The 21,674-nt window shown below is 37.7% G+C and overlaps 3 protein-coding genes and 1 non-coding gene across 4 annotated transcripts; 3 read left to right on the top strand and 1 right to left on the bottom strand.

The window, feature by feature from the left end:
* Positions 1-376: 376 nt before the first annotated feature.
* TRNAG-CCC (transfer RNA glycine (anticodon CCC)) lies at positions 377-447 on the top strand. Its single transcript has one exon. It is a non-coding gene; the product is annotated as a tRNA-Gly (tRNA).
* Positions 448-4,226: 3,779 nt separating this feature from the next.
* Positions 4,227-9,364, top strand: LOC130744507 (acyl-CoA-binding domain-containing protein 1-like). Its single transcript, XM_057596684.1, has 6 exons — positions 4,227-4,917; positions 5,401-5,506; positions 5,678-5,781; positions 7,689-7,780; positions 8,660-8,757; positions 9,007-9,364. Exons 1-6 carry the CDS (start codon positions 4,427-4,429, stop codon positions 9,181-9,183), a joined length of 1,068 nt encoding a protein of 355 aa, XP_057452667.1. The 5' UTR covers positions 4,227-4,426; the 3' UTR covers positions 9,184-9,364.
* A 2,417-nt stretch (positions 9,365-11,781) lies between these two features.
* Positions 11,782-13,265, bottom strand: LOC130744499 (uncharacterized). The gene has a single exon (XM_057596681.1). The coding sequence runs from the start codon at positions 13,251-13,253 to the stop codon at positions 11,949-11,951; it is 1,305 nt and encodes a 434-aa protein (XP_057452664.1). The 5' UTR covers positions 13,254-13,265; the 3' UTR covers positions 11,782-11,948.
* Positions 13,266-17,094: 3,829 nt separating this feature from the next.
* LOC130744485 (importin subunit beta-1-like) lies at positions 17,095-21,559 on the top strand. The gene is made up of 3 exons (XM_057596667.1): positions 17,095-17,250; positions 17,817-20,240; positions 20,329-21,559. The coding sequence occupies exons 2-3, from the start codon at positions 17,824-17,826 to the stop codon at positions 20,525-20,527; spliced, it is 2,616 nt and encodes an 871-aa protein (XP_057452650.1). The 5' UTR covers positions 17,095-17,250; positions 17,817-17,823; the 3' UTR covers positions 20,528-21,559.
* Positions 21,560-21,674: the final 115 nt, after the last annotated feature.

Genomic DNA, 21,674 nt, shown 5'->3' with positions numbered 1-21,674 from the left:
TTTACGTCAACCACAAGGGGTGGCATAAGTGGTGAATATGCATTTCTTTAAGGGATTTTGCCTATGCTCCTCACCCGGGTTCGACCCCCCTCTGAGGTAAAAAATAATATTTTTGTGGTCAGGGACATCACTACTGTATCCGTCATGTGGGGTCCCGAATGTTGGTGCCAAATAAATAAGTGTTTAATGGACTTATGTTTTAAATTTGAATTAAAACAAAAATATATTTCTTGATGTGGCAAAATTCAATTGGATAAATAAACTATTTTTTTTATCATTTAATAAGATCAAATTCAAATAAGAAAATTTACGATAAGTTTGAACCAATTAGTTGAGTATAGTTTATAAGCTAAAAGGTTCAAGACTTATCAACAAAGCGCATCTGGTGTAGTGGTATCATAGTACCCTCCCACGGTACTGACCAGGGTTCGATTCCCTGGATGCGCATTTTTTGATATTTTTTTTCCTTCTATTTTCTCCAAATATTTAGGCGTAAATGCTACATGCTGCAGCTTGTGCATAATCATGGATTTTTTTTTTGAAATTTGTGCATGATCATGGATTCATGGGATTACATATTTACATGTAATAATTTATTTGATTTAGATAATTGCAAATTATATATAGAATAAAATATATTTATTCTTTTATGAGTTCGATCAGCATGTTAGTCATTGTCATTAGAAAATGGAGATAATTTGTTGGCGGAAGACTATCGTGGAACTCACTTCTTGAGGTGCTAGTCTGTTTTGTTTTTCTTTAAGCAGCTATGTACAAAAAAAAGTAGATGGAGCTAATGAAGAACTTGAGGCTGAGTATGGAGTGTGTGTTAAACCATATCATGCGCATTTTTTGATTTTTTTTTCCTTCTATTTTTTCCAAATATTTAGGCGTAAATGCTACATGCTGCAGCTTGTGCATGATCATGGATTTTTTTTTGGCAATTTGTGCATGATCATGGATTCATGGGATTACATATTTACATGTAATAATTTATTTGATTTAGATAATTGCAAATTATATATAGAATAAAATATATTTATTCTTTTATGAGTTCGATCAGCATGTTAGTCATTGTCATTAGAAAATGGAGATAATTTGTTGGCAGAAGATTATCGTGGAACTCACTTCTTGAGGTGCTAGTCTGTTTTGTTTTTCTTTAAACAACTATGTAAAAAAAAGTAGATGGAGCTAATGAAGAACTTGAGGCTGAGTATGGAGTGTGTGTTAAACCATATCAAACAGATGTATTTTCATCACTTTGTGAATTCTAACACAATCACGTTTTTTTAAAGAAGGTTTTGAATTTGATAGTCTTGAAAACTAAAAAGTCAAATAACTAAAATCTATTTTTATCGAGTGAGAGAGTGAAGAGAGAAAAACATGTGATATCATGAATTTTTTTTGTTGTCTCACCAATCCAAAGAGAAAATTTGAGTGTGTTTTATCTCTCATTATCATATTTATTCATGAAATTTATATATGTATGGTAAAAATGTCATTTTGTACAAAATTAATTTCCCATTTTTCATTCTATATCCAACCAAACAAAAAGATAGAAGAGTCATTTCATTATTTATCTTCTCTTTCTCCACCTTTTCTACTATATCAAATGAGAATTGTTATTCAGACCTCTCCCACCCCTATTTAGACCGAAGGAAATTTTTGAAACTCGAAAGTACCCCTTTCAAACGCACCCTTGTAGTGCGTTTCCCTCGCACCTGCCCACTGAGCGACGTAGACGCTCCTTCAATATGCGTTGCAGGCGCATGTTGAAGGTGCGATTAATTAGGGTCAGAGTTGATGTCCCAGTGTCTGACTATACATAGGAGAGGCACATATGCGCCCTTAGTGAAGTGCGTTAGTCACGCAGTTACAAAGAGCGTGATATGAGTCGCTGTTTTCAAATGCGTTACCATCGCACCCTGAGTGTGCGTGGTTGACGCAGTTCCGTAGTGCGAGTTTTTGCAGAAACTTGACAGAGACAGGAACTCCAACAGAAACATAAACTACTTTAACACAACAGAAACATAAACTAAGATTATATTACATCTGTCATTGATACATTAATAAACTTCAAGTTAATTCTTACAATATAATATGTCATTGATACATTACAACTAATATGAAAATTGTTTACTGTTTCTGTAACAGGCCAGAAATGTTTTAATCGCACGTTGAAAGCGCGTCACACACGCATCTTATAAGTGCGACAGTGACGTGGTTAAACAATGCGTCTGGATAAATATAACAGATAAACGCACTATCAGTGTGCGTCTCTGTCGCATTCACAGGGTGCGAACCGGACGCACACATAGAGTACGGTGCTCACGCTTAATGAGAGTGCGATAGATCTAGATCGGGATTAGAGTGTAGTACCTTCACAGATGACGACGACAACGAGGTAGGAGAAGTCGGCTGACAACGACGACGGCGGTGGCGACGTTGGTGATGGTGTTGGGTGAGGACGACGACGGCGGTGGCGTGGGTGGTGGAGGCAGTGGTCGGCAACAATGTGGGAAGTAGAGAGTGGGTTTGGAAGAAGAAAGAGTATGTGGTGAGAGGGGGGTGAGGGGGGGGGGTGTTTCAACAAAGCATTAGGAAGAAGGTGAGGATGGAGGGAGGGGTATTTTTCAATTTTTTTTTTCATTAAGGGTATTTTAGACATGTCCCATATTTTTAGGGGTCTAAAATAGGGGTGAGGGGGGGTCTGAATAACAATTCCCATATCAAATACCTTATAAAATTTGTACTTTTTCTCATCAATTTTTCTCTATCCATCTTATCTCTTTCCACTTTCACCCTTCTCACTTTCCCTACTAAACCAAACCAAGGGACACTTCGAGCTTTGTGTGCAACATAAGACTTCATATCCTAATACTTTGCATGCTATTGGTGTAACATTGGAAAAATTAGTGGGGGCAAATGCCCCTTACTTGTATATGTGTATATGTCCTGGTGGAATCAAGGCTTGAACATGGCATATACCTCCGACGATATCAAATCACAACAAAACAATAAGGTTTGCAATATTAGAGGAATCTTCAACAACAATGCTAACGACGAAGTAAGACACAAGGAACTAAAGGAGACAAGGGCAGAGGCTAGTTGTAGTGTGAGTAAGACGATCATGTCTTGTGTTAAATACAACATGCCCTATGTCACAAAAATGTAAGGGCTAAAAAGTAAAGGTGGGTTCAGATCGAATCCATCAATTCTCAAAATTGTGAAAAACCAACACAAGTCAATTTAACATTAGCTTAGTGTCTGTGTCGGGTGGAAACAGTTGATGCTAACGTGCAGAGTCGACCAAGCGACCAACACTAAGTATTAACGTCGGTTAAGCCGACTATAGGGCGACATTACCCACGTGCCACAATGGCAGACACTACCCATGTTCTACAATAGCCGACGCTTCCACTCTTAGTGCCAATGGTATCTACCGACCCCAATGTTAATGAGCTATATTCAGCTAACAGAGGCTACACCTTTAAAAGTAACAACAGTAATGCATTTAAAAATTAGAAACTAATGATTAAAAATATAAAAAAGATTATTAACATTGATGATTGAAAACTTACCATGATTGACAAGAAGAGGGAAGTGTCCAAAAAGGTATTGCACTAACATCTCAAAAGATTTTTCTTCTAATAACTCTGCTAATAGATTTTTTTTAAAGAAAGTAATAAATTAAAATAAACGTAAAATGGTAAAATATAACTAACAAGTTTAATTTTTATGTACCGACAGTGTAAATAAGTTTTACACAATCAATTAATCACATCCTTTCATTTTGTTAGCTTATAATTAATTTTAAATTTAATAATATTTAAAATAAGAAATTGAAGGTTGTGATTAAATAACAGTGCATAAAAATTAATCTCATAACAAATTGTCAAATTATCAATTTAAGTTTAATTTTTTTTTTAATTTAAACCACCTTTTTCCAAGATAATCGTATAAACAAATTCCCCATTAATAAGTTGATCAATAAAATCAAAACATAGTCCACATCCACATGGTACCATGTGGTCCATCGCACTTAAAAAAGCAAATTGTTCCTCAACAACATCACACACCGTTGGTATCAATAAAATCTAATAAAATCTCCATGACTCATTCCACGTGTACCGTCAAAACGACGTTGTTGTAAAACCACATGTTCTCCTCGAAGCACCCGATAATTCCCCCAGGCGCCAACAACAGATAGATACCCTCTCACCCTTCTCGCTGCACGGTTTGGTTCCCCCTTCTGAAACTTCCTTCGTAATCTTCCTCAAATCTCGTCAATTTTCCACTCCTCCTTCTTCCTCTCTCTCTCTCTCTCTCTAGAACCAGATGAACATTTTCTAGGGTTTTAGCTTCCACCCTCACAACCGCTTCAAATTCCACGATTTCTCGATTCTCCTTCTAGGGTTTCGTTTCCATGGCTGAATGGCAATCGCTCTTGCAATCCATTATCGTCGGTCTCATTTTCTCTTACCTTCTCGCGAAGCTAATCTCCATCGTGGTTTCATTCAAGGAGGATAATCTCACCATCACACGGGCTGCGGCGGAGCCTGATGACGCCGCCGCCGCCAAGCAACACGACGACGCCGTTTCAGCTTCCGATGCCGCCGCGGCGCAACGCTCTGAGCTTGAGTCGGTGATGGCTGAGCAGGGTAGCGTGAGGAATGAGAGCCTTGATGGCGGTGACGATGATTACGAGGATGATTGGGAAGGGGTGGAGAGTACGGAATTGGATGAGGCGTTTAGTGCTGCTACGGCGTTTGTTGCTGCTGCCGCCGCTGATCGGCTCTCGCAGAAGGTTTCTAATGATGTGCAGCTGCAGCTTTATGGGTTGTATAAGATTGCCACGGAGGGTCCCTGTAGCACGCAGCAGCCTTCGCCTATCAAACTCACCGCTCGAGCTAAATGGTAATTTTTGCACTGTTCTATAGCCCTTAGCTTTTCCTAAATTTGTTCTATGCGATTCTCTAGACGGCAAATGAAAAAGGAAAGGAACTTTAACTGTACGCAATGTGTTGAAAGGGTAGGGTTAATAATATATATTGGAATCTTCTTTCTGTTATTCCCATGCATTGAGACAATAATAATGTATGGAATGTTTGACACTTTGACTGCTGATTATTTAGTATTTTGGTCTTTTGGTTGTATTTGTTGTTTGCACTAATAAAGCTTAAGACCGACTCTGTGGCCGTAAAATGGGCATAGGTTACATTGATATGTTTAATTTGAGAGCATAATGATGTGGGGAATAAATTATGCGCTATTTATGATAATTCTAGGCCGCCGATTTTCCTACCTGATCTAATAAGGACCTTTCTCTATACACGCGAAAAGTGTTATTTGGATATATGTTTGCTTTGATGCTAATGTTTTTGCGCCCCTTTTCTGTAGGCAAGCGTGGCAGAAATTGGGTGCTATGCCTCCTGAAGATGCAATGCAGAAGTACATTGATATTGTGACTGAACTATATCCTACTTGGCTTGATGGTTCTTCTTTGGTGAGCTAATGAGCTGTTTCTTGTGCTCTGAATGGATGAATCACTAGATGTTTCATTGAAAGGATGCAAATTTATATTTGAAATAGAAGTAGTATGTTTACTTGCATTCTTTGTGTGTGTGTATCTTTTGTCTTGTCTCTACCTACCTAACTCTTATGATGTCTGTAACAGAGGAGCAAAACTAGTGATGGTGATGGGCATAGTTCAGATGCTAAGGGACCAATGGGGCCAGTGTTCAGCTCTTTCGTTTATGAAGAGGAATGTGGCAGTGACTCGTAAGATTTGTGAAACTCTAAAGTCCAAACTGTATGAGTTTAGTATATATGTTTAGATGGTAATGCGTTACTAGTTTGTTGTAATAAATTATGTATATGGTATAGTGCTAAATGTAATTGCATTGATGTTCTAGAGTGAAGGGATGTCTTGAAATGGTAAATTCTAATGGTTTTTGATTCTTTACTCTTTTTTTGGTCTTACACGGTTTATCAAACTATTTGGAGTGAGGCTTATTCTCACATAGGATATAAAGGCTCAGCTCCCCTTCTTCAATTGTATTTATGTTGTAAGGATCCTTTCTGAAGGCTCTGATATGATCCTGGGCTTTTTACACTTATTATCTTGCGTCTTTTTATATTATACCATTGGCACATATAATTTTTGCACCTCTTATGTAAAAACAAGGTATGGCTGCGACAATAGACCAAGTGGTCGGACCCTTCCCCGGCCCCACTCACAGTGGGAGCACCAGGCTGCCCTTTTTAATAGATAGTCTGCAACTTGGTAGGGTTACGTTTGCCACTTTTCCTGAGTCAGCTTTGCTCATAGGTTGTTGCTTCTTTATATTTTCTTGACTAAAAGTGTAAATTTCAGTTGTTTACAACAGCTAAAATTAGTTGTTTCTTTTCCTACGTTTATCTTGTTATGTGCTAGGTCTAGGATATACTCAAAGTGATGGGAGGCCTTGTCAATTTAAATTGTAACAAATTGAGCAGAGCAAGGAGAAAACCTTCCAGGGATTAAAATAACCTTCTACAACTTTCTAATTTTTATATATTCTTTGGAGTTGTAAAGTATTTTCATTGGATACGTACCCCATGTGTGCCCCTCAGCAAAGTCCCCTTTATCTTAGGATACATTAAAATTTGAATTTATATGGTTTTGATTCTGTTTCTTATAACTAGTCAATGCAATTACCGTATGGAGTTTTCTTGCTTGAAAATTTAATGATCTATTTGTCATAATTAATTATACCTAATCTTGGAATGGTATGTTCTTTTGTTTTGCAACAATTATTCCTCACAAAATGGAAGTAGCATAGGGTGAAACTTTGGAATGTTTGAAATCTTTCTGAAAATATATTTTGTTTTTGAGTATGGAAGGAACATGTATTGGACTTACTAAACTGTTATTGTAGTTTCTAAGCATTGCATGATAGGGGATAGGGTAACATAGAAACTTTGGCTTGGTTCTCTATCCTTTGCTTAATAAGGCTAATATAAATCCTTCTCATTATTCTGTTTTACTTGTCATGTCTTATGTCCCCCTTCTTTGGCGTCACCGTTTTGTCTTACACTGATCACCAATTACTAAACTGTTATTGTAGTTTCTAAGCATTGCATGATAGGGGATAGGATAACATAGAAACTTTGGCTTGGTTCTCTATCCTTTGCTTAATAAGGCTAATATAAATCCTTCTCATTATTCTGTTTTACTTGTCATGTCTTATGTCTTATGTCTCCCTTCTTTGGCGTCACCGTTTTGTCTTACACTGATCACCAATTGTCACCTATGCTGTGTGATCCCCCCCCCACCCCCCAAAGCTATTATAACATTTAGTAGGATTTCATAGGCCGATCACAAGGTTGTTTTTATGTTGTAAATTAACAATGTTCTGGATTTTACTGACTTCAATATATCAATTAATGAGAATATCTTATGAATAAAATTTCAATATAGATAATCAGTGTTTTGTTTTCTCCATTAAGCTATTGACGCTTAGGAGGATTTTATAGGCTGATCACAAGGTTGTTTTTTGAATATATCACGTACTGATGATATTTTATGAAAAACTTTTGAACAATTAATATCAGAAGTCAGGTAGTGTCTTCATCATAAGGGACTACAATTTCTGGAGTGGAAAAAACATGGATAGACATTGATGCTTCATTATCTTCCTTCACAGTAAAATGGATGCCATTCATGGATTTGCTAGGGAAGGAGATATGGCTAATCTGCTCAAGTGCATCGAAGATGGTGTTTCAGTGAATGTGAAAGGTGAGTTAGTTATTTTTAGCTATATGCATTTCTAAGTGCATACATTATTCTCAAGCGTGCTGTGCATGGTCAATATATATATTATATATTTTAATGGATCAAGCTCCTCATCAACAACTTATGTTGACAGAACAATAACTGATTTAACAAGTCAACATCTTTCTGAATTTTAGCAGCATTGCTTTACAAGCCTAATACTAGCATATGCATGCTTCACTGCTTTAGAGTTGGCAGATGCTTTGTTTTTGTTAACAAGCTGAAATAACATGCTTGAAGGCCTATTTGAAGATAGAAAGTTGACTTGAACTTGCTTTAGGAATTTCATTTCAGATATTAAAACTTAGCTGAAGTGAAGAAATTTATCTTTTCACATGTTGGAACTTTCATTTTAGCTTTTTGTTTTCACTTGATCTCTCTGGCACCTTTGTTCTTAGGAAGGTATATACCAGTCACTCTGTTGTTTTTTAAAGAAACAGTAGATTTTATGCATAGTAAGGAAGATAACTATAATCAGAGCACAATCTTCCGTAATGTGTTTCCTTCACAAACTATTGATTTTGTAAGCGGGCTATTTGCCAGTTAAATTTTGGATATGAAAATAAAAGTTGAGTTATCAATGCGGCATGAAAGAAAAATCTTTTAGAACTCCGTATTAATCCGCTACTCTGAGAGGATTCAATAAGAATAGTCATCACATGATATCGTAATTGTAGAGGATTTTTTTTTTATTACTAAACAACTCACAGTACGATCCTCAGTATTCTTAGTGATTGAAATTGCTGTCTCATGTCATAGTGGGTTCTCAAATTAATGTTTGTATTTAACTAGTATATTATTTTCCTTTTCTTAATCAACATGTATATTTTGAAATGCATGCAGACAGTGAGGGCCGGACACCATTGCACTGGGCTGTGGATCGGGGCCACCTTGATGTCACCGAGCTGCTTCTTGGCAGGAACGCTGATGTAAATGCCAAGGTATTCATCAATGAATGTTTTAATGCAATCATGGGGGGCTATCTGATTTTGTATGCTTTATTGGCTTCGTCATAACTCTTCAGAATGAAAACAGGACGGAACCTTAATTGGAATTTAAAAATTTCTTGCTGCAATGTTCCAAAACGTTGAAGTTTATCTTAGGCTTTTTGAGATGCTTTTGTAGATCTTTTAGTTGTCAATCATAATGTCAAAATTGCTTCTGTTAATGTTGTGTTTTGTTTTTTGAAGGATAATGATGGACAAGCTCCACTGCACTATGCTGTTACATGTGAGAGAGAAGCCATAGCTGAGTATTTAGTGAAGCATAAAGCAGATACAGATTTAAAGGATAATGATGGGAGTTCCCCGCGTGACATCTGTACGTCAAACTGGCCGTGCATGCAGCAGGTGGGGGAAGTATATTGATTGTTAGCTTTCTTTGTTGCTGCTTTTGGCTAATATAACCCTACCCAAATGCCTTCAGGATATGTACTTGTGGATATAACTCAATTTTTTGCCCTTAGTCTTGTTAATACACCCTTTTCAGTGTAGTTTACGCCTATGCACTGCTTAGGTTATGGTTAATCAAGTATATTTCGTTCTATTATTTGCTTGACTCTTGATTTTGGCCCTCATTTCTTTATATGGAGAAAGATATAAATGAAACTTGGAGGAACAAGGAAAGGGAGCAATGACATCCTCCCCGCATCCTTTATTTTGTTCTATTGTTGGTGTTATAGAATTCACAAGAGTTTTTTAGGTCCTTAAATGGTTTCTCATGCTGTCAAAAGTATGTGGAATCTGGTTTTTTCATTTGTTTCTTTTTTTAGCTGATCGGTAGATACATAATACAGATATTTGAATAGGGAAGAAAAAGTTGGTATTGCTCATCTCCTGCGATTTTGACTAGACAACCAGCTAAAATAGTAAATGATGAAATATTGAATGCTTTTTTTCTTCAATCTAAGATACCAAATGCTAAATGTGCAGAGGCTTATTAAGCATAACTAAATATATAACTAATTTAGCCCATTCGATGTTTTTCCAGCCATGCTTATATTGTATTTTTGCAAATTTATGTAGTGGTGCCAAAATAGTACTAGAAAAAATAAATTCATTCAATGATGTAAAACCAACCATTACTCTGTTAACCACTACGCATGTTCTATCTGAAGTGTAAATGTAATTATATTTTGTGAATTCCACTTCCACATCTAATAATTATTTTTTCGTAGTAAAAAGTTATTTTAAATTTTTATTTTTTATGAACTCAAGATGGATTAAAATTTCCAAAGTTCTGGGTTTAAATCCTACTACTAGTATCTAGATACCAAAATTATAGTAACTGCAAACTTTTTTTTACAGCATATAATAACTACAAACTTAATATTGGTGAATGGGACACATCCAAATAGCAAAAGTTATTTTGCTGAACGGGGAATATAAAATTTAAGGGGAACAATATCTTATGCGAGAAAAACGTAGGTGAGGTGCCTTTATTTATGTAATTATGTTTGATGGGAAACAATATCTTATGTGAGAAAAACGTATGTGAGGTGCTTTATTTATGTTCGATAAGATTATTAGGTGGAAATGCTGAGTATATGATGCATTAGAGAAGGGGTAAGTTTTTTTACTGAACAAAACTATTTTTAAATGAGACATTTTTTTTTCAGATTAATATTTAGAAAATAATCAGTGTTTTACTATGTAAACAATCGATTTTAAAACTTACTCTTAAAAATGTTTTGCAGATAATTATTTTAACAGCACAATCTAACATGCCTTGACAGTTTTTGGTACATCGGAAAATTAAAGCAAAACAAAGAAAAGCTACAAGGCTAACAAATTCCTAGCCAAGATGGGAGTGAGGGTCCTCCAGCAGAGTGAACACACACTGACTATCCGATCCCAAGTGTGCAAGACAATCCACAACTATATTAGCATCCTGAGAAATATGTTTTGCAGATTTTAAAACTTACTCTTAAAAATGTTTTGCAGATAATTATTTTAACAGCACAATCTAACATGCCTTGACAGTTTTTGGTACATCTGAAAATTAAAGCAAAACAAAGAAAAGCTACAAAGCTAACAAATCCCTAGCCAAGATGGGAGTGAGGGTCCTCCAGCAGAGTGAACACACACTGACTATCCGATCCCAAGTGTGCAAGACAATCCACAACTATATTAGCATCCTGAGAAATATGAAGAAGTTGGATTCTCCAATCACTCATCAGAAGCTGCTGAACTTCCTGGAAGTCATAGACTAACTCATGAAACAGAACTAAACATATTTTATCGTTATCACCTCAATTACTTTTTTTGGTACATAGGAAAAAATCACCTCAGTTAATTAAATTAAATAATAAAATTACTTATCTAATATTTAAAATTATTTGGTTAACGGTTAATGCGTATAAATTATTGTTTTTTAAACTCAATATTTCGAAAACAATAATTCTCCAAAAGGACCATAATTTCTCCTTCCCAATAACCAAAAAAGGACCATAATTTTCTTCCATCATCATAATTCAAATGGACCAACTTGTTTTTTTTTTTTTTTATAAATCAATCATGAATGACAGCACAAACAAATACCCACAATAATTTATTAAATTCAATCGCGGGCCCCGTCGTCCGGGCAAAGCCACCGTCTTTACGCTGTACACAGCCCAGCAAAGCACGCTCTAAGAGCAACTCCAACCCCAAAATTCTTATTTGGTTTCTTAACACACTATTCAGCACTATTCAGCACTATTTCTGTGGGCCCTGTCTGCCACATCAGACTTAAGAAACTCCTAAGAAACTGAAGCAGATTTTGCTCCAACCCATGGTTTCTTAAATTACTATTTGAAGGGTCCCACCCGTGTCCCACCATACAACATAAATTAATAATATTTATTTTCACCCAATTTAGATTTAAAATTTAATACTAAATCAATACTTCAACTTAAAAATAATTTAATTAAAATTAATACGAATTTAATTTAAATTTAATTTTACTTAATATTTAAAACAATTAAATTTAAATATCGGCATGTTAACTTGAAACAAAAATAAAAAAGTACATTGTGTTATTTCTAGCAAAAACAATTTTATTGAATGATAGAAATAAAGACGAAAGAAAATACATGACAATGAAAAATAAGCAACAATACATTTGAAATGAAATACATAATAACACTTGAAGGTTAATTTTCATTATTCTCGTTTTCGGGAAGCTGCCAAATATGCTCCACCAAGTCTGCTTGAAGCTGGTGATGAATTGACCTATCAATTTGATGTGCTCTTCTTTCTAAGATATTTCTAAAAGCGGGAATAGGACCACTTACTACTTCAGCATCCAATATGTCATTATTGACCTGATCATAAACAAAATTACCTCGGTACGTGTTGCGCTCATCTTCAACAATCATGTTGTGCAATATGATGCAAGCATACATTATTGACTTCATCTCATTCGGATGCCAAAAGCGTGATGGACCACGAACTATTGCAAACCGAGATTGGAGAACGCCGAATGCACGTTCAACGTCCTTTCTTGCTCCTTCTTGTCTTTTCGCAAATTTTTGCCTTTTTTCTCCTTGCGGCATTGGGATGGTCTTCACAAATGTAGCCCACGGGGGATAGATACCGTCTGCTAGATAGTATCCCATGTTATACATTGTTCCATTCACGCTAAAGTTCACCATGGGAGCATTTCCACTCAAAACCTCATTGAAAACCGGAGATTGATTTAGCACATTAATGTCATTGTTAGAACCTGCAATGCCAAAAAATGCATGCCAAATCCACAAGTCTTGTGATGCCACTGCTTCAAGCATGATTGTGGGCTTTCCATGATCACCTCGGGTGAATTGACCTTTCCACGCAACTGGACAATTCTTCCATTCCCAATGCATACAATCAATAGAACCCAACATACCTGGAAATCCACGAGACTCGCCCCATTGAAGTAAGCGGGTAATGTCTTCCTGGTTCGGGCGCCTCAAGTATGTTTCACCAAATACTGCACACACACCTTCCACAAAATTCTTTAAGCACTCAATTGCAGTACTTTCACCAATTCGAACGTACTCGTCAACACTGTCAGCAGGTGATCCGTACGCCAACATACGAATAGCGGCGGTGCACTTTTGTAATGGTGACAGGCCTTGTCTTCCAACTGCATCGACAGACATTAAAAAGTACGGGTCATGAGACCCAAGGGCCCCTACAATTCTGAGGAACACATGCTTTCGCATTCGAAACCTTCGTCGGAAAAGCTCTTCCGTGTACACAGGATTTTCGGAGAAGTAGTCATTCCACAACCGCTCGTTCCCAGCTTCACGATCTCTCTCTATCACCTTTCTTGTTCGCTTGGGCCTAACGGTGTTGGCACGTCGTTGATAAAACTCCATCTCCTCCTGCATCATATCTTCTATAGTCGTGTCATTGATAAGTTCGTCAATGACAACGTCGTAAATGTCCAAGTCGGCCATATTGTTTGGATCCATTCTATGACACAATGAGAAACTATCAGTGTAATTGGATAGGAGGAAGAAAATATGAGAGGACAAAACAACTCTTGAATGTTGAGATGAATGAAATATGACATGTATAAATAAGAGAAACAACAACGGCTATATTCTCCAACGGCTATATTCCACAACGGCTATATTCCCCAACGGCTATATTCCCCAACGACTATATTCCCCAACGGCTATATTCTCCAACGGCTATATTCCACAACGGCTATATTCCCCAACGGCTATATTCCACAACGGCTATATTCCCCAACGGCTATATTCCCCAACGGCTATATAGAACACATAAGTAGAAACGCAGTACACATTAAGAAAAATTCGAATACTGAAATTACAACATTAATGCAGAATACATAAGTAGAAATGCTAAAATTACAACACTGATGCAATACACATAAGTAGAAATGCTAAAATTACAACACTAATGCATAATCAATAAGTAGAAATGCTAAAATCACAACATTGGCACACGCTAAGAAAGACAACAACAAGAATTAAGACATTCCTAGTTCTTTCATGGCGAATTCAACTAGGCGCTGATGCGTTGCTAACTGCACCTCGTTCATTTCAGATGTGTCCTCCATAAGGATATCTTTGTATTCCTTCAATAACCGCGCCTTTTGAAGTTTGTTTTTTTCCTTTCTCACCTCCAGTTCTTCAGTCTTGAGCTTCTCAAAACTCGCAAGGAATCCCAGTTTAGCTTTCCCGATGGCTATCATCTCGGAGTTAGGAACATAATCGAGATCACTTGAAGCTGTGTCTCCTACTTTGGCCTTCCTTTTCTGGTTCTTTTTTCCCAACGGGCGGGTTGCTGGTTGTGTGGCCTCATATTCGTCGCCCTCGATTGATGCACTCCGGTCAGACGATGTTGCATACACCCCATCTACTGACTTCTTCTGCCTCGTTGAACTGGTTGTCATAAATGTTCCCTTCCACTTTGGTTCATCCTTCACCAACCGCCATTCATTCTCATGTTTGAAATCTTTACCCGTATCTACATGATATAATTGATGCGCCGTAGCCATGATGTCCTTATCTGAGTGTCCACTTTTCCAATGATTGACGGCTTTAGTGTGGCAACCAACAAATTTTTGAAGATTAGCATTCAATTTATTAAAATGAGATTTCAGGGATAACCATGTCCTCGAAGGAGAGGCATCGTCGCGGTACTCCTCATATTGGGCTCGAATCTTATTCCAGAACAAATCTGACTTTTGCTCATTTCCCACGACCCGATCGGTAGAAACGTTGAGCCATGACTGAAGAAGAAGTATATTATCTTTACCACTCCATTTGGTGCGTTTATTTCCGGATTCTTCAAGATCAATATCATCTAGACCCCGTTGAGTAGAAAATTCAGGCTCCTCGGGCATAGCCTCACATTGTGTACTTGAGACTTTTGAACTACTGCTGCTACCAGTAGGAGGTGCTTGGTATTGTGGTGGATACATGCAATATTGTGGATTGTTTGGATAAGACATTTGTGATGGATATGATCCCATTTGACCCTGAGGTTGGTTTTGATGGTAGAACGATTGTGGAAACATTTGATACGAAGGATTTTGAACATTACCACCGGTGTGAGGAGGTTGGTTTTGAGGGTGACACATCTGCGGATGTTGGCTTTGTGGTTGATACATTTGCGGATGTGGGTTTTGTTGTTGGAACATCGGCATAGGTTGGCTTTGCGGGCGAATCACCTGCGAATGTTGGTTTTGTTGTTGGAACACCATCATAGGTTGGCTTTGCAGGTGAATCATCTGCGGAGGTTGGTTTTGTGGCGGAAACATAGGCGAAGGTTGCAAACCTTCACTTGTAGGAGGTGTTTCATTGTCGAGCAGTGGATAATATTGCTCATAAGGATTAGACATTGTGAGAAATTTGAGAATTTTTGGACAAGAGAGAAATTGTGGGAGTAAATGTTGGTGTTTCAAATGGTCTACTGCACTATATATAAGGTAAAGAATCTGAGAATTGAAAAAACGGTCGGAGAATTGAAAAAACGGTCAGAAAACGGGCAGAAAAACCGGTCAAACCGGTCAATTTAAAAAAATTCAAAAAAAAAAAAGCCCAAACGGGCAGAAAACCGGCACCAGCCGGTGGGATGACCGGCTCAGCCGGTCACCCACTATATAATCTACTTTTCCTCCCTCACTCTCCATTCTAACCCTAGCCGCTCCTCTCTTCTTCCTCTCTTCTCTCACGCAGCTTCTTCTTCAACCTCTCTTCTCCTTCGTCCTCTTCTTCTCCAACCTCACCAACCGATCACCAAACATCACCAACCGATCACCTGCGTCCTCTTCTCCTTCGTCCTCTTCTTCTCCTTCGTCCTCTTCTCCTTCGTCCTCTTCTTCTCCTTCGTCCTCTTCTCCTTCGTCCTCTTCTTCTTCCTCACCAAACCCTCCTCACCGCCACCTCACGGCCTCCTCACCCTCACCACCGCCACCTCACGGCCTCCTCACCCTCACCACCCTCCTCACCGCCACCTAACACCCACAACCTCAAACAAAACCCACCTCTCTGCCACCAAACACCCACAACCACAACCAAAACCACCTCACCGCCACTGACCCGCCACCAAACAACCTTCACCGCCACCAAAACCGCCTCCTCACCGCAACCAAAACACACCCCAGCCGCCACCAAAGCTTCAATCTCGACCCAAATCGCCCCTCAAGCACTGGATCGGAGACATGCAAGCCTTCCTCAAGGGCCACCCTCTGCCACCGCCACCAGATCAGAGAAAAACAACCGGATCAAGCAAAAATTTATTGTAATTTTTTTCTGTAATTTTTTTCCTTACACCCTTCAGCTTCTGTAATTTTTTTTTTCCATTTTTCTTTGTAAAAATTTATTTTTCTGAAGCTTTGTAATTATTGTTTGAATAAAATTGTAGTAGTTCATACAATCTGTTAACCCTGTTTCTTCCCTCTGTAATCTGTTGGAACTGAATGTGAGAGAAAGTATAGTATTTTATTTAAGAAACTGATAAAGCAGAGTTGCTTCTGCAAGCAACTCTGCCCACTTTTTCTTAGCTAAGAAACCGGATGGAACCCTGCTCCAATGGGTAAGAAACTGGCCCTTGGTTTCTTAGCACCTCCAACCTGGTTAAGAAACCAGCGTTGGAGTTGCTCTAAAGTCTATCCAATTAAATAACACTTTAATTAATCTTATCTTAGTTCTCTATGCGATTATTGTCTTTTATATTTTTATTAACGCGTGCTTTTAGAAAAAAAAATAATTGTTGAAACTCAATAAAATCTAAAGTAATTGAAATTGACTGATTGATTAAAAAATAAATTACTTTCAAAAAATATTAAAAAATAAATTACTTAGTTTTTAAGAAATGTATTTGAAAATTGTTTTTTAAAAGAAAAGAATTTTTTTTTGCCTTTGTCCATATTTATATTACTGGGTAGACTTCTAATTTGTTAAATAAATAAACTAATTAATACTCATAATCTTAATCAAATAAAGAAATAAATCAATAAGTGGTTGATTCAAAGTAGAACATGTTTAATTTTAAGGAGTACATGCTTAATTCATTTTAAGTAGTGTTTCCGGTTTAATTCTACTATGACCTAAATATTCTCAGGTCGAATAAAGTTATCCCCATTCATCTCAAGGAAAAAAAAAACAAATCAAATTCAATATAAGAAATAATTTAAATTACCTTTGCTTTTCTAAGACTAAATTATTACAAAATACTCTTTTCATAATTTTTTTAATACTCTTTTTAATAATTTTAATTTTAACTATTGTTGATTTAATTGGAATATTATCCTGCGGTTGTGATCGTAGTAACCGCAATTGAGAATACTTCTTGGTCTTTGTTCACTGCTCTCTCTCTCTCTTTCTTTCTTTCTCCCTCTCGCTCTCGCTCTCGCTCTCTTTGCCGCTGACTCACTCACTCTCCTTCGTTCCCTCTCTGTTTCGTTCCTTCAGATCTCTTCTCCGATTCCGCCAGGTAACTACGTTAATCCGATCTCACCATTTTCATTCGTTTCCGATTTCACCTTATTTTTTGTTTGGGCGTTTTTCGATTTTGTTTTAGGGTTCTTCACTGCGATTGTTCTATTGTGTTTTTGAATTATTGTAATCGATTTGAATTGGTTTTTGTATTCACTTCGATTCGATTCGATTCGATCTCTCGTCGATTTGAATCCGAAGCAAACCACATTCCAATTGCAGATTTGCTTGGTTTAACGCGTATGTGATATAGGTTTTCATTTCAACTGATCATAGCATGTGTTTAATTTCAGAAATTCAATTTATATATACAGGTTTTTTCTTTGTAGCAGAATCATATGATATGATTTTATATTTTGTAATATTTTCCTGTTAGGTAATATTGCTACAGAATGAGTTCAAAATTTGCTGGCAATTTTGTTGATTTCTGGATTTGAGATTGAGATAATTTGACGAATACTTGCTTCTTCAATTGATTTATTGACTTGCCGTGCCGATTTTTGTTGAAATTTACTTTTTAGTGGAAATTTAAGTAAGAGCTGATTTTATGTTTTGTTTTATTAGGTATAGCATGGCGATGGAAGTTACTCAGGTGCTTTTGAATGCACAATCGATAGATGGGAATGTACGGAAGCATGCTGAAGAAAGTCTGCGACAGTTTCAGGATCAAAACCTTCCTGTTTTCTTGGTCTCCCTCTCTGGGGAGTTAGCGAGTGAGGATAAACCAGTGGATAGCCGGAAGCTGGCGGGCTTGATACTTAAGAATGCGTTGGATGCCAAGGATGAGAACAGAAAGCGGGAGTTGGTTCAAAGATGGTTGTCGTTGGATCATGCTGCGAAGACCCAGGTTAAGTCGTGCTTGTTGCAGACTCTCTCTTCTCTTGTGGTTGATGCCCGGTCTACAGCAACTCAAGTTATTGCTAAGATTGCCGGGATTGAGCTTCCTCAGAAACAGTGGCCTGAGTTGATAGGGTCACTTTTATCAAATATTCATCAGGTTCCTGCCCATGTCAAGCAAGCAACTTTGGAGACTCTGGGGTATTTGTGTGAGGAAGTCTCTCCTCAGGTTGTTGATCAAGATCAAGTAAATAAAATACTTACTGCTGTAGTTCAAGGTATGAATGCGTCTGAAAGTGATAATGATGTTAGGCTTGCTTCCACTAGGGCATTATACAATGCTCTTGGATTTGCTCAGGCTAATTTTAGCAATGATATGGAGCGTGATTATATCATGAGAGTTGTTTGCGAGACAACTATGTCTCCCGAACTGAGAATACGACTGGCAGGTTTTGAATGTTTGGTCTCGATTGCTGCGATGTATTATGAGAAATTGGCTCCTTACATCCAGGGTATATATGACATCACAGCAAAGGCTGTTAGGAGTGACGAGGAGCCTGTTGCTCTTCAGGCCATTGAATTTTGGAGTACCATTTGCGATGAGGAGACTGATATCTTGGAAGAATATGTGGGTGATTCCACAGGGGACTCTGATATGCCTTGTTTTTATTTTATTAAGCAAGCTCTTCCTGCACTTATCCCTCTGCTTTTGGAAACATTACTCAAACAAGAAGAGGATCAGGATCTGGATGAAGGGGCGTGGAATATTGCTATGGCAGGGGGTACATGCCTTGGTTTAGTTGCTCGTACTGTTGGAGATGATATTGTGCCACTGGTAATGCCCTTTATTGAGGAAAATATTACAAAACCAGATTGGAGACCGAGGGAGGCGGCTACTTATGCTTTTGGCTCTATCTTGGAGGGGCCTTCCCCAGACAAATTAGCAGCTCAAGTTAATCGTGCTTTACCATTTATGCTTACTGCCTTAGTGAACGATCCAAACAACCATGTAAAAGACACTACTGCTTGGACTTTGGGACGAATGTTTGAATTTCTTCACAGTTCAATTATTGGTACACCAATTATTAATGAGGGAAATTGCCAACAGATCATTACAGTTCTCCTTCAGAGCATGAAGGACGTCCCCAATGTTGCTGAGAAAGCCTGTGGTGCTCTGTATTTTCTCGCCCAAGGCTATGAGGATGAGGGACTCGCATCTCCTCTAACTCCTTTTTTCCAAGAAATTGTTCATTCCCTTCTTACTGTTACCCACAGGGAGGATGCTACGGAATCACGATTAAGAACTGCAGCATATGAAACATTGAATGAAGTGGTAAGGTGTTCCACTGATGAAACAGCTCCTTTGGTGTTAGAACTAGTGTCAGTCATCATGATAGAGCTACACAAATGTCTTGAATCACAAAATCTTTCATCTGATGAAAGAGAGAAGCAGAGTGAACTTATAGGCCTTCTTTGTGGATGCTTGCAAGTGATTATACAGAAGTTAGGGTCTTCAGAAGCTACAAAATATGCTTTCTTGCAGTATGCTGATCAGATAATGGGATTGTTCCTCAGGGTCTTTGCTTGCAGAAATGCCACTGCACATGAAGAGGCAATGCTAGCAATTGGAGCTCTTGCCTACACGATAGGCCCTGATTTTTCTAAATACCTGCCTGAATTTTATAAGTTTATGGAGATGGACCTTCAGAATTTTGAAGAATACCAAGTATGTGCTGTTACTGTTGGTGTGGTAGGGGACATATGCAGGGCATTGGAGGATAAAATACTTCCTTATTGTGATGGGATTATGACTCAACTTCTCAAGAATTTGTCAAGTGATAATTTGCACCGATCTGTAAAGCCTCCATTATTCTCATGCATTGGTGATATAGCTCTTGCAATAGGAGATAACTTCAATAAGTATTTAATGTATGCGATGAACACGCTACAGCTTGCTGCAGAAATGTATGCCCACACGTCAGGTTTTGATGACGAGATGACTGAGTACATTAATTCCTTGAGAAATGGGATATTGGAGGCATATTCTGGGATTTTTCAAGGGTTTAAGAACTCATCGAAAACTCAGCTCTTGATTCCATATGCTCCTCATATCCTCCAGTTCTTGGATAGCATATACATGGAAAAAGACATGTGAGAAAGAATTTTTTTTCTTCTTTTCATTGTTTCTTTGTAATATGTCCCATTATTTTTACTGACTTCATTTACTTTTTCAATGCAGGGATGACGTGGTTATGAAAACAGCAATTGGAGTGCTTGGAGATCTTGCTGATACTCTTGGAAGCAACGCTGGTTCTATAATACAACAGTCTTTGTCAAGCAGAGAATTTTTAAATGAATGTTTGACCTCAGAAGATCATTTGATTAAAGAATCTGCTGAGTGGGCCAAGTTGGCTATCAATCGTGCTATATCTGTTTGAGGTTCATCTGATTTAGCATATCCTTTATCATAAACTACATGCATGCATTTGGGTGAGTTGAGGGCAGCGGGTCTTGGGATTGCATGTGTCAAATCGTCTGCATAGTCACTGGTCAGACAACGGAAGGTATCTATTAGAAGGTCTTCAAGTTGTCACTAACTCTTGCATCATCACCAATGCATCACTGACTTTTGCATGAGCACCACTGAGTCCAGCACGGTCAAGAGGAGGAAGAAGGTATTGGCGGGTTTGCAAATGTGGGTCCTGTAGGTCTTCATGAAGCATATAGTTGGTTGAATGGCCGAATGGAGGTAACTGATTCATGATTCATGATTCAGAAGCTAACCTTCTCTTAGTTGGACTTGGATATTGAGCTTGAAGTTGGTATCATCCAAGAACGGACCCTTTCTAGGCTGAAAATGGATTTTTTTTTCCTGAACTGGTCATGGGTGATTGGAAAGGATGAACCTCACAGGGTTGAACTGGTTTTCATCAGCACCACCTAAGTGCTTTGTTTCTAGAAAATCCTCTTCATTTTTCTGACTTTTAACCCTGCATCATCTTGAATTATTTTGTTCATCGTCCCGTTGTGTATAAATGGTCCCTAGGCTGTTTATCATCCATATTAATTTCTCTCTCCTTTATTACATTTCTAGGGTGAGGGTCGTTTGTAGTTGGTGACCCAGAAGGGGAGAGATTATTTCCTACTTGCATTATGCATTTCTGTTTTGATGTCAGTTTCTTAGGTCAAAAATCATCATGCATTCATGAAATAAGCATCCCTTTCTAAATTTCTTTGTTTTGAAATGTTCATATATTGGCTATTCATATGGATTGGAACCAAAACTGGTCTTATATTTGTGATGTCAAAAGAACCAACAGATTGCGTTGGATTGCTGCGTTTGTTATTTTGGGAATTTTGATGCACTGGGCATTCAAGTGTTATTTCCTGTATTATTATGGTTTGGTGATATGAACTTTTTTGTTCCCTGAGACAATATGAAATTGTATATAATGTTTGGCTACTTTCAATTGGCAGATTTTAAATTCCATATTTTGAGATAATCATATTTTGAGATAATCAATATTATTTGTTTTTTCTTTTTAGATTATTGAAAATTATTTTAAGTTCATTCTATCTATGCTG

This window comes from Lotus japonicus, chromosome 1 (genome assembly GCF_012489685.1).
Source record: "Lotus japonicus ecotype B-129 chromosome 1, LjGifu_v1.2".
Classification (NCBI taxonomy): Eukaryota; Viridiplantae; Streptophyta; class Magnoliopsida; order Fabales; family Fabaceae; genus Lotus; species Lotus japonicus.
Note: the sequence above shows the minus strand (reverse complement) of the source record. Positions and strands in the feature narration are given on the sequence as shown.